The sequence below is a fragment of the Triplophysa rosa genome, linkage group LG8, assembly GCF_024868665.1.
Source record: "Triplophysa rosa linkage group LG8, Trosa_1v2, whole genome shotgun sequence".
NCBI classification, from domain to species: domain Eukaryota; kingdom Metazoa; phylum Chordata; class Actinopteri; order Cypriniformes; family Nemacheilidae; genus Triplophysa; species Triplophysa rosa.
This window is the reverse complement of record NC_079897.1, coordinates 22,054,693-22,067,970: the sequence shown is the minus strand read 5'-3', so window position 1 is coordinate 22,067,970 and position 13,278 is coordinate 22,054,693. Positions and strand designations below refer to the sequence as shown.

Here is a 13,278-nt window from a genome sequence, read left to right as displayed (position 1 = left end):
TTAAAAGCTTGCGTCTAACTCGCATCGGAAAGGACATGTGCATCTGAAAGTTAGACGAGTGCCCGAGGACAGCCAACCTAAATTAAGACTGCAATTATCCTACTAGACCCTGGAGGAATGTGTCGTAGACAGAAGGAATTAACGATGGAGCAAAACGATTAAAACATTCGGGTCTTGTCTCAAGACAGGCACGTCGTTTTACTCAGCACCGCGTTTTAGGACGTGTGCATAAGGGAGGAATTTCCAATCGAGATGGACAAAGATTTGGAGTGCTGTGGCATCGCTGGCTTACGGAGATTTTAAGGGAAGAAAAGCGGGTGAGTTCCTCTTTTCGTTGCCGTTATACTTACACAAGTTACTCATCGTGGCGTTTAGATTTCACACTCGTGTCTAAAGTCCAATATTTGACTGTGACGTCAATTTTTTGTTTAAACCTACATTTTGTTTTTACCTCAACAACTGGCATAAAAGTGTGCGACGCGTATATATTTCAATGCTTATTTAAACGAGCCCTTTCCTTTTCTCGCTGTCTTTCGTTATCGGCGCTTTAAATGATCGATTCATGTGTAAGATCTACAATTTAACATTATGTCAAATTAACCGGATAAGGATCAAAAAGTCCTGGTATCATAACTTAATTTCCTTTGTTTGCTTAAGACCGTCTTTTAAGTGGAAGTCATTAATCTGCGCAAGGTCTCCTAATGAAGATTCAAAGAGAGTCCTGCCCCGCAAGTGATGTGCGGCATAGCACATTCTCCTCGCGCTGGGGCCGGTCCAGATGAGCACTTTAATCAGAAGGGTTGTGGTGATGCACAACACGGCTCGATTTATCACAGGTTGATGGGGCGGATCGGTAAAAGCACTTACTTGATCACTGGGTGTGTAGTGCATGGTCACTCTATCAACATTCTCATCGTGCTCTCATATGTGTCTTGTGATTTATGAGTCATATAGTGTCATTTTTAGCAGGGCTTTACAATCACTGAACACGGTGCAAATACCCTGGTGTGATAAGTTTCGCCTTTTTATAAATTGGTCTGAGATGGGACTAAAAAGGATTTGTTACCCTCGTAAGTCTGCCTCACGCTGTGAGCAACATCCTGGTTCTTTGTGTAATCCTCCTGCCCTAAAACAGAACTATTTAGGACTGCCTAGATGCTAAACTATCCAGGGCACCATATGACCCCGCTAATGGGTGTCCTGTAATACAGCACACAGCCTGGGTGTCACTGGTGATGATTTCCCCAAAGATCAGGCCCATCATTTAAAAGCAAGAGACAGACAGCACTGCTCGTGCAAGAATGTTTCATTCAGCGGGATCTCTGACCCTGGATAGAGGGCAATCTGTCTGGGCTAACCTCAATTGATGGATTACAATTCATATTCAGTCCAATAGACATGGGTGTAGAGGGTTGTGTGCGTTTGATAGATGGGCTTAAAGCTTAATGTTCACGTTTGATACGTCTCCACAAACACACTAAACGGTCGATGGATCATTTGACTCACAGCTGATTTATACAATTCCAGTACACATTACTGTACTTGTCTAGTAGTTTGACTGCTAGAATACAGAACTAACAAAACCAAGATCATAGGTTTGGAGATCAAATGTATGCAAATGCATAGGTGTACATTCCCATCACTGGAGTCTGAAAAGGCTTTTTGATTAACTCAATTCCGCCCTCATGTCTATCAAATGTCTGATACGATGTAAATGCAAATAGTCAGTGTTCATAGCCCATTGTCCATGTACCTGCAAGACCTCAAAGTAACAATGAACTTGAGCCCATGTAATGACCCAATTACATTAATGCATTCAGTTTAGCCTGCGGTAACCACACTTCTCTGTCCTTGAAAAGTCACTGTTGAAGTCAGATCAAAGATTAAAACTCTTAAAACTCTTACCTACTGATATGTTATACAGTATGCATATATATAGGCCTACGTGTCTGAATATATATCATACATGAATCTTCCTTTTCCCCCTTTTTGCATCTCATTCTCTGCAGTGCGTACAGTACACAATGTACATGCAGCGACAAAAGTGACAAGCACAAAGCAGAATTATCATAATCTGTCCTTCAGACTGTTGTGATCTAAACCCTGATGTGACCTCTCTCAGCTGCTCCACATAATCACGAGAAACAGAGGCATAAACAATTACAGTTTTTCTGTTTATGCAAAATATACACACAAATCCAAAGTATATACAAATAGACATAAACAATATACATAATCAGCTACAGTACACAAAGAGGAACACTATTTATTATTCAGAAAACACCTGCTACTGACAAACTTGTAAATCTGTGGAATGAATTGAAAAGGATAGTTCACCCAAAAATGAAAATGTGTCCATGATTTACTCACCCTAATGTCATTTCAAACTTTGGATGATTTTCTTCTGTGGAACACAAAAGAAGATATTTTGAGAAATGTCACAGTGGTTTTGTGGAAGTCAATGGGGACCAATGCTGGTTGGTTAACAACATTCTTAAAAATATCTTCTTTTGTTTTCTGCAGAAGATAGAAGGTAATGCCGGTTTGTAACGGCACGAGGGTGTTTAAATGATAAAATAATTTTTAAAGGGGTCATATGGCGCAAATACGTGTTTTTCTGTGTCTTTGGCGTGTTATCAGTTGCCCACGCATGTATTAGACACGTAAAATTGCTAAAATTAAAGTGTCAGAACAGAAGATGCATTCTTAAAAGCGAATGCTCACCCAGACCTGCCTGAAACGCCTCGTGTAACCACACCCCCACAAATCTACGTCAGTTCCTGGTATGATTTGACTAAGACCGCCCAAACGTATACGCAAGTAAGGTGGGCGTACCTGTCAGTACAATTGCTTTGGAACGTATTCGACCAATCACTGCGCACTGATTAACTGGCCAATCACAGCAGACCTTGCTTTTCAGAGCCATGAGCTTTGTTAATAATCTGCGCGTTTCAGAGAGGCGGATCAAAGAGGAGATACAAATATGCACAGTGTGTGGAAAATACATCATTTTTGAACCTTAAATCGTGTATACACACTGCATTACATCTAAAACAAACTATTATATTCATTTTAGCCGTGTCATATGACCCCTTTAAGTGAACTGTCCCTTTAAAAGTGCCAAATGGAATTAAGAGTACTACAATTAACTTACTGTAAACATATTTTTTTTGCACAACAGTGCTTATCCATTTTTGTACAGCCATTCATTTCTTCCATAGGGATTCCGATTTTTACTGCGGGTTCTGCAGATTCCACAGGGCCATACTTATAACCTAAAACTGAAAGTTTCTGTTTATGCCATATAAATATTCAAAAGAAGAAAGCTCATTTTTACCACATATTAAAAATGCAAAAATGTTATCTCTCTTTCTCTACCACAAGGGAACACACAACTACACAAAAACAAAGCAAAAAAAATACACATTTACACAACCCACCACACACTGTATTGCAGCCTGGAGTGTACACTGATGTTTACAATACAAACTGCTCTGGTAATCTTGTTTGTTACAACCCTCCAGCCACCCCTGTCAGACGGAGTCTCTTTATCTTCCTCTCCCAGTCATTTAGACAACAGCAGCTAAATCGGTCACACTTCAACATGGGTTAAGACTATAAATGCAGGTATTATATGCTACACATGCAGGCACACAGCAGATGTATTTGCACTCTGTCCTTACGGCCTGCTGCAAAGACAAATTAGAAAAGAAAAAGGAGAAACGTCTGTTCTTTGCTCGGCATAAACTGTTGTAAATTCACTGTGGACTTCAAGTAAAACAGAATTAAGCTGAGCATCTGTTCTTTGCGATGCAAGTGTGCACTTATTTTTTCTTATTAATTTCTCTCTGACATTCTCTCAATCGCTTGCTTTTTATTGTTCTGTTCCCTTGGCAAGCCCGAAGGAAACAGATACCCCATGTCTTACAGATCCGCCATCTTTCCCTTTGCTAAACAACACCTGTTTTGGAAAGCTTTTGATACTCATTCACATGGTTGCATTCTGTGATGGGGTGGAAGCAGAGCTGAGGCCAAGAGCCATAAACCGCCTTTCCTCACTCTGTTGCAACTGTTGTCGTGAAGAATTAATCCGAAGAATTCTAATTGGGGATTGGAGAGCAACTCTGTGTTGTCACCCCGATAGGACAAGAATAGCACAGAGGAGAAAATCCCAGACAGGTGGGCACATTCCCTGTCCGCACGCAGAAGTCAAAGGTCAGGTTAACTATGCAGGTCAGAGATGTCACCGAAGGGGAGCTGAAACTTTAAACACTGTTAGTGTAAGAAAAGCAATAAAGGATAAAAATAAAATCTGTGGTGAGTTAACAGGCTTTTGTGTGAAATATCCTGTAGCCTAAAGCTAAAGATTAATACACATATTCCAAAAGCTCTATGTATCTGCAGGGCATGTCCCTCCTATGACCTTTACACACTAGAATACATAAAGTTAAAGCTCAATCATTTTTTTCACTGTTATAAACTCATCTCAGGGTGAAGTCAAGTGTAAATTGGAGTCAATCTACAGAGGCTTTAAGTGTTGCGGTTTACTGATGCAGTCAGGGCAACAGCGGCATTGTGTCTGTGAAGCAGAGAAAGGGCTTCAGCTCTGGCAGAGGTCCATGTTATTTACTGTAACCAGGGGCGCAAAAATGGGGTATGCAGTATATGCGGTGCATAGGGGCGCCGCACAAGTGGGGGCGCCATTGTGCCAAAATATTATTTAACATTTTTTTAAATAAAACGTTATAAAAATATAACGAAAAAGTCATTGTCTTCTGCAAACAGCGCGCAGCACAGAGCGCCGGAGATATTGCGTGTGGACACTGAAACAGCGCAATGATTGACAGGATGACAGAGACAAGAGCGCAAAAGAACGTTAGTTAATAAAAAATAATTTGAGCTTTCAATGTAAGTGAGTTTGTCTTTGTTTTACTTTAATGATGTTTTCATAAAATGTGAACCACTAACTAAAAATGCTTAAAGCAAGGGGAAAATCCAAAGATTTTTTATTTATTTGCCTTATAATATCTGTTATCCATCTTATTTCGTTTTTTCAATAATATTTGAATTATAAATGCACAGTAAAGGTATGTTTAACATAGGCAAATTTTATTGTTGTGTTTTTATTAAATATTAATGAACCACAAACTAAGCATTCGTTTTAAAGTAGGCCTAAGTGGGAAAAGAACAAAAAAATACAACGCGAGTATATCATGTGATACGTCTTATTCGTCTTATTCTGATAATAATAAATAATGTTAATAATACTTTTTGTTGAAGGAAAGGGAATAATCTATATATAACTTTAAAGATCAAAATAAGTTTATTTCCTCATCAGCACATCTCTAATGGGCTACAACTCGATTGTTACTTATATTTGGGATATTTAAAGAAGTTTTATTATTTAAAACTTGACAAGTTTTTTTGTTAAAGGTTTTAAATGTCAAAATTCTAGACTACATAAGTGAAACTCACTTTTCAAAGAATACAATAAATAGCCTTATTTGAAGTCTTAGAGGCTGTGTCCACCGAGGCGTTTACGCCTGCGGCCGGCGTTTTTTCAATTGTTTCCTATGGAAACGCCGCGCTTTAAAAAAAAAAGCCATCAGCTGACGGTTTTTTTCCGCGCTCTGCGCTGGTGCGATGCGTTTTTTTCACGCTCAGCGCCGGCGTTCGACCGATCGCCCTGAGTTGAAAAATGCTCAACTTTGGGCAGAACGCTGCGCCTGCAGCGGGCGTTTTCAGCCGAGCTCCTGCCGTTTTCAGCCGCGTAAATGCTCGGTGGACACAGCCCCTTATTTGGTTATTATAAGCAAAAGATCAATTTAAAAACTGTTTAGCCCGATTAATCAAAAAAACAATCGTCCAATTATACGGTTATTAAAATAATCGTTAGTTTCTGCCCTAATTTATTGTGTATGTCAAGCTTTATGTACTTTTACTACTTTTTGCTCCTTTGTTTCATTATTTTTCAGATTGTTATTTATCTTTTCAGAATTGTGTATCTGTTACATTGTGAAGCAGTTGGAAAAGTGTTTCTGTAAAAGGAAACCTTTATGCTTCTGTTATAGATGCAAATCTGATTGTCACCTTCACATGATGTAAAATAGAATGACTCCAAAGGTAATATACAACTTGTCTGCAGATTTTTTATTTGTTGTGTGTTTTCTATATTGGGGTGGCCGATGGGGGGCGCCAATACTGATCTCGCATACCCCTCAGAAAATGTGCAGTTGCGCCCCTGACTGTAACCTAATGAAGCCTGTCCAACCCTAATGAGTTTTGATTGTTGATGTGAAAGTATGAAAGTGAGGCACAATAACAGTTTGCACTGAATTACTGAGTGTGTGTGTGTGTGCGTGTGTGTGTGTGCGTGTGTGCGTGTGTGTGTGTGTGTGTGTGTGTGTGTTCAGCTTGGTGAGGGTACAGAATGTGATGACATTGCATCAGATCATCAAGGACGTGGACTGTGTTTGGCAGAGTATTGGTTTGTCAGATAAAAGCATTGCCAAAGCTAGTATGTAGACTGGTTGATGGTTATGCAAAAGTTTTACCATGAGGCATCTTTGCTAGGGGCCAAATATTTGCTAGTCAGCAAGCCGACTGTGTCAATAAAAACGTGAGATTTAAAATTGATACTTTTAAATGCATACTGAAAAGATAATATTGAAATATTGAGTTTAAGGATTTGTTTGTCTTTCTTCAAAGCTACAGAAATAAATCTGAATTGAACTTGAATTAAAACTTTCCCTTCCAATCAATGAGCTTAGTTGTCAGATGGCAAGAATGCCTGTAATGTAAAACAACAAACACACACACACACACGCACGCACGCACGCACGCACGCACGCACGCACGCACGCACGCACGCACGCACGCACACACACACACACACACACAGGCTTTGGTTGACTATCCCCGTGGGGACAGTCCATAGGCGTAATGTTTTTATACTGTACAAACTGTATATTCTATCCCCTATCCCCTAACCCTATCCCTAAACCTAAAGATCATAGAACACTTTTTTGCATTTTTAGATTTGTAAAAAATATTGTTCTGTACAATTTATTAGCTTTTTTGCCCCTGGGGACCTCAATTTTGGTCCCCACGGTGACACGAGTCCCCATGTGTTGGTGTGTATTCAGGTTTAGGTCCCCACCGGGATATACAAACATGAACGCAACACACACACACCACCACACACACACAACACACCACACACACGCACACAACACCCAGTTTGTACAGTACAAACTGTATATTCTATCCCTATCCCTAACCCTATCCTAACCTAAAATCATAGAAAACTTTTTTGCATATACAAACATGAACGCAGCAGCACACACACACACACACACACACACACACACACACACACACACACACACACACACACGCGCACACACGCGCACACACGCACACACACACACACACACGCACACACACACGCACACACACACGCGCGCACACACGCACACACACACACACACTCAGTAATTCAGTGCAAACTGTTACACACAGAGAGAGAGAGAGAGAGTGGAAGAGAGCGTGAGCTTTGTCCAGTACACCTGCTGGACTACATCTTTCACAAGTCTGCAGTAAGAGATTAACACCTTTAAATTGTGTAAATCAGGCGCTCTGCTGTGTGGAAAACCAATATGGTGTCAAAACGGCCACCCAAGGATTGATTCAATCTCCTTTTGCTAGGACAGCATTATGAGCCAGCTTATTTGGGCAGTATAAGGCCTTTGTGTGGAGACAGATGACAACACTGCACTTGAAGAAGGGAGTCAACATCTTTTCGAGTGGTTTCAAGTTGAGAGTTTTTAAAAAAGAAGCTTTGTTAAACATTGGAGATGTGAGGAACCAAGACAAGACAGCACAGGTTTGCTATGTTTTGGTAACTTGAATATATATATAGTTTAAAGAAAGTAAACTGTGGTAGAAAGTTTGAAGATTGCAGAGTTGGATATGGTGTAAGTCATAGGATTTTGCCCCCATTTTATTTATCAGTCAGAAATATTTTAATATTTGAAACCAAAATGTAATTAAACAGTGCTTTATTAAGATATGTTTCTTTCACTTTATATATGTTATAGAAAATAGTTTGTGATAGAGATGTGTGGACTAAATAGACAATGAACTAATATACAAGTAATATGTAAATAATCTAATATTTGGTATAGAATATTATCAATGTTAAAGCATTTTGCCTTGTTTGTATCTCAGGTCAAACTAAGGCAAACTATGTGTTATACTTCATGGAAAGCCATTTAAACCTGCATTCTAAAAAATACTGTTTTAGCTGCATGGGTAAAATACGGACAAACCCAACCTCTGGTTTAAATTAATCTAGAAAATGTCCATATTTTACATAACCCAGGGTTGAAACAACCCAGTATTTTTAGAGTGTGTGATTTAAACAAATATATTGTATTTCAAAGTTATTTTATATTTTAAATTATTTAAGGTTTTTTGCTGCATTGCTAGTATTATAGTGCATGTTGAAAATACAGTATATTTCAGAACCAGTTTCTATCTGCTGTGATGTCATTTTGCTCAACTCATAAAACCAAAGCAGAGTCTACGTCTGTTTGTTTGCTGGTTTGGCAAAAATCTGTGTTTTTGACATCTCCACCTGCAATCTGTGACACTTTAGGATTAAGCTTGGCTGTAGTGAAAGTGCTCTGCACACCTTTCCTCTCACATCAGACTCTATAGAGCTGTACATGCAATGGAGTGGAGGGACTGTTTTACTACATTACAGTATGTAGCTGCTACATGTCTCATCATCTTTATTCACCCAATTGAGTGCACATTCAGCCAACATTATGTATTTGAAAATACTTACTTCTGCAGTCTTATACCCCAGCAGTTGCGTGGGAACAGTTGTCTCATCAGTAATGGATGGAAAAACTGTACTTCATTCAGTTGTGTATGGGCCAGTCTGGAGTCATTCTGTGTAAATGTAGATTAAATTAGATTATTAGCACAAATAAAGACTCATCATTTTTCCCTTTTTTCCCTTTTCTCAGGGTATGGGCCTTTGGAAGTATGATGTCTAATTGTGACTTCAGCGAACAATGAGCCCAGCGTAAAACCCAACCTGAAAGTATCTGGTTATGAGAACTGGCAATACAAAAGTCCCTTGGTAAGCTTACAGCGTTTAAACAACTCTTGTTTACTGTTAAAGTAAAAAAATACTGTTGCCATTGTGGTACTTTTATGTATTTTTGGCTCTTGTTTTATAAAATGCTTGCAAAATGATAAATGTGTCTAAATGTGCCAAATATGAACGTTAGTTATATCGATATTATGATATTATTTCTTCTGGCAATAATAATGTTACATTAATATTTTATATTCATATTTCATACTTCATATTTCTGTATTTTTTCCAGGAAGGAGGTAAGATGCTCATGGAACAGTGTGGCATGTGGGGTGGATGGACAGTCCTGCTGTTGTGGTCCTTAAACCTTTCAGCAGCCGACTTCACCTGTCCGCAGAAATGCGTTTGTTACCCTGACACGCTGGAGGTCAATTGCTCCTCAAAACAACTGACAGGTGTTCCCGATGGCCTGCCTAATAACGTAAAACGTCTAGACCTTTCTGGAAACCAACTGAAAACGATAGCCAGGCGGCAGTTCTCCGGCTTGTCAAAGTTGGAGGACCTGAACCTGAGTGAGAACATAATATCTATGATTGAGGTGGAAGCGTTTCAGGGACTAAAGAATCTAAGATACTTGAGAATTAAGAACAACCGTCTCAAGATCCTCCCAGTCGGGGTCTTCTCTGGCCTCACCAACCTTCGCCGTCTAGATATCAGTGAGAATGAGATCCTAGTGTTTTTGGATTTCACCTTCAGGGACATGGTTAACTTACAACAGCTTGATGCTGGAGAGAACGACCTGGTGTTCATCTCACAACGGGCGTTTGTTGGGTTGCAGGCCCTGAAAGAGCTTAACGTGGACCGTAGCAATCTGACCTCTATCCCCACAGAGGCTCTCTCCCAACTGCAGTGCCTGACCAAACTGCGCCTGCGCAAACTGACCATCGGTGTCCTACCTAATAACGCCTTTCGTGGGCTGAACCAGCTTCGTACCCTGCAGATCCTTCACTGGCCTTCTCTCGAGACGCTCAACAGTAACAGCCTGGTGGGCCTCAACCTTACAACTTTAACTTTGACCAACTGCAATCTCAGCGCTGTACCCTATGCTTCCCTTCGCCATCTGGTCTATTTGCAATACCTGGACCTGTCCTACAACCCCATCATCTCCATACAGAGTAACCTGCTGGGGGAGCTTGTCCGACTGCAAGAGTTGCACCTGGTAGGTGGGAACCTTCTACGCATCGAACCAGGTGCCTTCAGGGGTCTGGTCCACTTTCGCCTGCTCAACGTGTCTTCTAACCGTCTGTCTACCCTGGAAGAAAGTGTCTTCCACTCTGTGGGCATCTTGCAAACATTACGGCTTGACCGAAACCCATTGACTTGTGACTGCAGGCTACTCTGGGTGGTGCGCCGTAGGCGGCGGCTGGACTTCGATGGTCGCCAACCCACCTGTTCGGTTCCTAATCAGGTGTACAGGAAGGCAATCAGAGACTTTTCAGAAGCCGAACTCCCGGTTATATTTGTGTGCAGACAGGCACAGATTTTGAACCGACAGCTGCAGGATGCAAGCGTGGTGGAAGGCACGAACGTACAGTTTGAGTGCAAAGCAGATGGCTATCCATCACCTTCGGTAACCTGGCTGTCAGCCCAGCAGACTGTGCTTAGCTCTGTCGGGAGAATACGAGCGCTCGCTAATGGGAGCCTTGAGGTGCGGTACGCTCAAGTACAAGACAGCGGAACGTATCTGTGTACCGCAGCTAATGCAGCCGGTAACGACAGCATCACCGTGAGCCTTCAAGTGGAAGGTCTTCCGCAAAACCGCACGGCGTCGTATTTCTCAGACGTGAGATGGACGGAAACTTCATTACCTCCCTCCACCAACTCCTCCGCGCGAGCATCGAGCCGTTATCCCTTCGATGCGAAAACCCTTATCATCGCCACCACCATGGGCTTTCTGTCTTTTCTCAGCTCCGTGGCAATTTGTTTCGTGTTTATGTTCTTCTGGAGTCAGAGCAAAGGTCAGATCAAACACACTGCCACTATAGACTTTGTGCCACGGTCGTCCATGGCTGGAGGTGGAGATGGTGGAGATACAGGAAGGTTTACAATGAAGCTGATTTGACCTGCAAACAGCAGAAACAATTAAGGCGTCGATACTGGAGGCTAGAACGTGTAACTCTCAAAGTAGGGCAAGTGCTCATTTATGTCACAGCTTTGCCAGCTTATGGGAAAAAAGTGCAATGCCTTATGATACCACATTTTACAAGCTTTATAGATGTGATAAGACATAGTTATGGTACTTCTCTTTATTTTAGAAGTACAGCCAAGTAGCCATTATATCAAAGCAAACGTAAGCAGGTAGTATTGAGCAACGCCACAGCACAGAGTCTGATACACAACAGCAGCCCTGCATAGAGAAGAGCAATAGTTAACAGATGTTGAGTGCTTGTATGCAAGCGTGGCTACATAAAACCTGTATTATCACATATCTTATTAGTTTCTTTAAAAACAGCAGTAGTTTTTATTTTATTTGTTTGAAATATTGGCAAATGTAAATGAAGTGTATGAAGCATAGTTATTTGAATCAAATTTGGCCATTAAATAACTACTGGATGTTACTGTTGTGTGCCCTCTGCTTTTGTCAATGCTTATTTTTTAGGCTCACGGCTCTTAGTATAATGAATAAAATCACTTTCTTTATGAGGGTTCTGGCAAAGTTAGCCTTTTGAGATGCTGTATTTCATTTCTCTGCCAAATTTAACCAGCATGATGCAGCTGATTGCAGTGTCAATGCAGCTATAGCTATTGTTGCATTGCTGTACAACCACAGTTAAAACACAAAATAAATGAATAAATGTATGTTAGCTAAAACATGAACACAGCTTTTACTGAAATTATTTATAACTGTAAATAAATAGCAACGGTAATTTTAAATGTATTATACTGTATTTGGCTGGAGATATTGTACATTACTGCTAAGGTTGTAATTCTTATTGTTTAGATTATAGTTTAGATTATAGATTATAGTATAATGCATTTTTGACTATGTTTTTTTATATATAAATATAACACTAAGTAAGGTTACATGCCAGTGACTCACACGCCGTGTCTCTTTGGCTCTGCACAAATGTCACTAACACAAATTACAACACGTGCATATTTACCTTATATGCTTCGCTATATATGTAATGTACATAAATTATATTTATACATTTTTATGTTTTTGCTAATGCATTTGTATATTCTAACAATTTGCATTGGGTCATTAAAGATCTGTTCAAAAACCCCATCTTACCTGCCTATTTTTATGTAAAGTATGTCATTTGAAACCGTATTAAAAATTCAAGATAATTTTTGGGTCCTGGGTTCGAATTTCTCCTTAAATCAAAGCAAAGGAGGTAGACTGTAATTTCTAAGGACACTGTGATCATACTCCTCTGTTACTCTAGACTCTAGAGTCTAGAGTGTCTGCAGTATAGCCCGTAACCTCCATCTGTTTCATCAATGCAGCACCTACTGTATAACCTTGAGTGGCTGCGGCTTCTCGTCACCTCATCTGCCTGCGAAGAGTAAATGACATGCTGTAAGTAATGATCAGAAATCTTATAGAAGTGTACATCAGTCACTGTCTTGTATGCCTGTTAAACAGAAAAATAAATCATTCTGTCCTGCTGCCTCTCTGATAAGCTTTGTGTATGATTTAACATAATATATGCCATTTTGTCTCATAATAATGTAAGATGGATATGTCTGAGGTATATTTCGTTGTGCTGGCGACTGATTATTATCAGAGACTACAGGAAGAGACAGTAATGTTTTAGGCTGGCTGCAGTTCTGTTGTCAAGCTCTTTTAGCTTAAACTTGTGCACAGAGTGTAGAAGATTTTATACCCAAAAATAATCCCTTATATGTATAAACTTATTCTACCATTATCAGAATCAGAAGGTATTTGAAGTATTTGAATTATTTTCTGGGGAGTTTAAAATCAAATTCAGGCTGTTCCTCTTGTTCTGACATGTGTTTATAACTACAGTAAATTAGGCTGTAAGAGAATAGACCCCTTCTTCCTATGGTAATTAATAATAGTGGCATGTACATGAGAAGACCTGTATTTAAGCTATAGGCTGAATGAAGAGAAGTCAGTTGGTCTGCAGAGAAACTCAGCTTTG

The 13,278-nt window shown here is 40.1% G+C and overlaps 1 protein-coding gene across 2 annotated transcripts; it reads left to right on the top strand.

The window, feature by feature from the left end:
- Positions 1-12,904, top strand: lingo4b (leucine rich repeat and Ig domain containing 4b). 2 transcript variants are annotated; one of them, XM_057339336.1, is made up of 3 exons: positions 1-317; positions 9,036-9,151; positions 9,402-12,904. In XM_057339336.1, the coding sequence occupies exon 3, from the start codon at positions 9,414-9,416 to the stop codon at positions 11,229-11,231; it is 1,818 nt and encodes a 605-aa protein (XP_057195319.1). In that variant the 5' UTR covers positions 1-317; positions 9,036-9,151; positions 9,402-9,413; the 3' UTR covers positions 11,232-12,904. The 2 variants fall into 2 exon arrangements, with proteins under 2 accessions (XP_057195319.1, XP_057195320.1); XM_057339337.1 differs by lacking the exon at positions 1-317 and adding an exon at positions 7,759-7,885.
- Positions 12,905-13,278: the final 374 nt, after the last annotated feature.

Coding starts and splice junctions, on each gene's coding strand:
- lingo4b (XM_057339336.1), top strand. CDS start 9,414: ATGCTCATGGAACAGTGTGGCATGTGGGGTGGATGGACAGTCCTGCTG.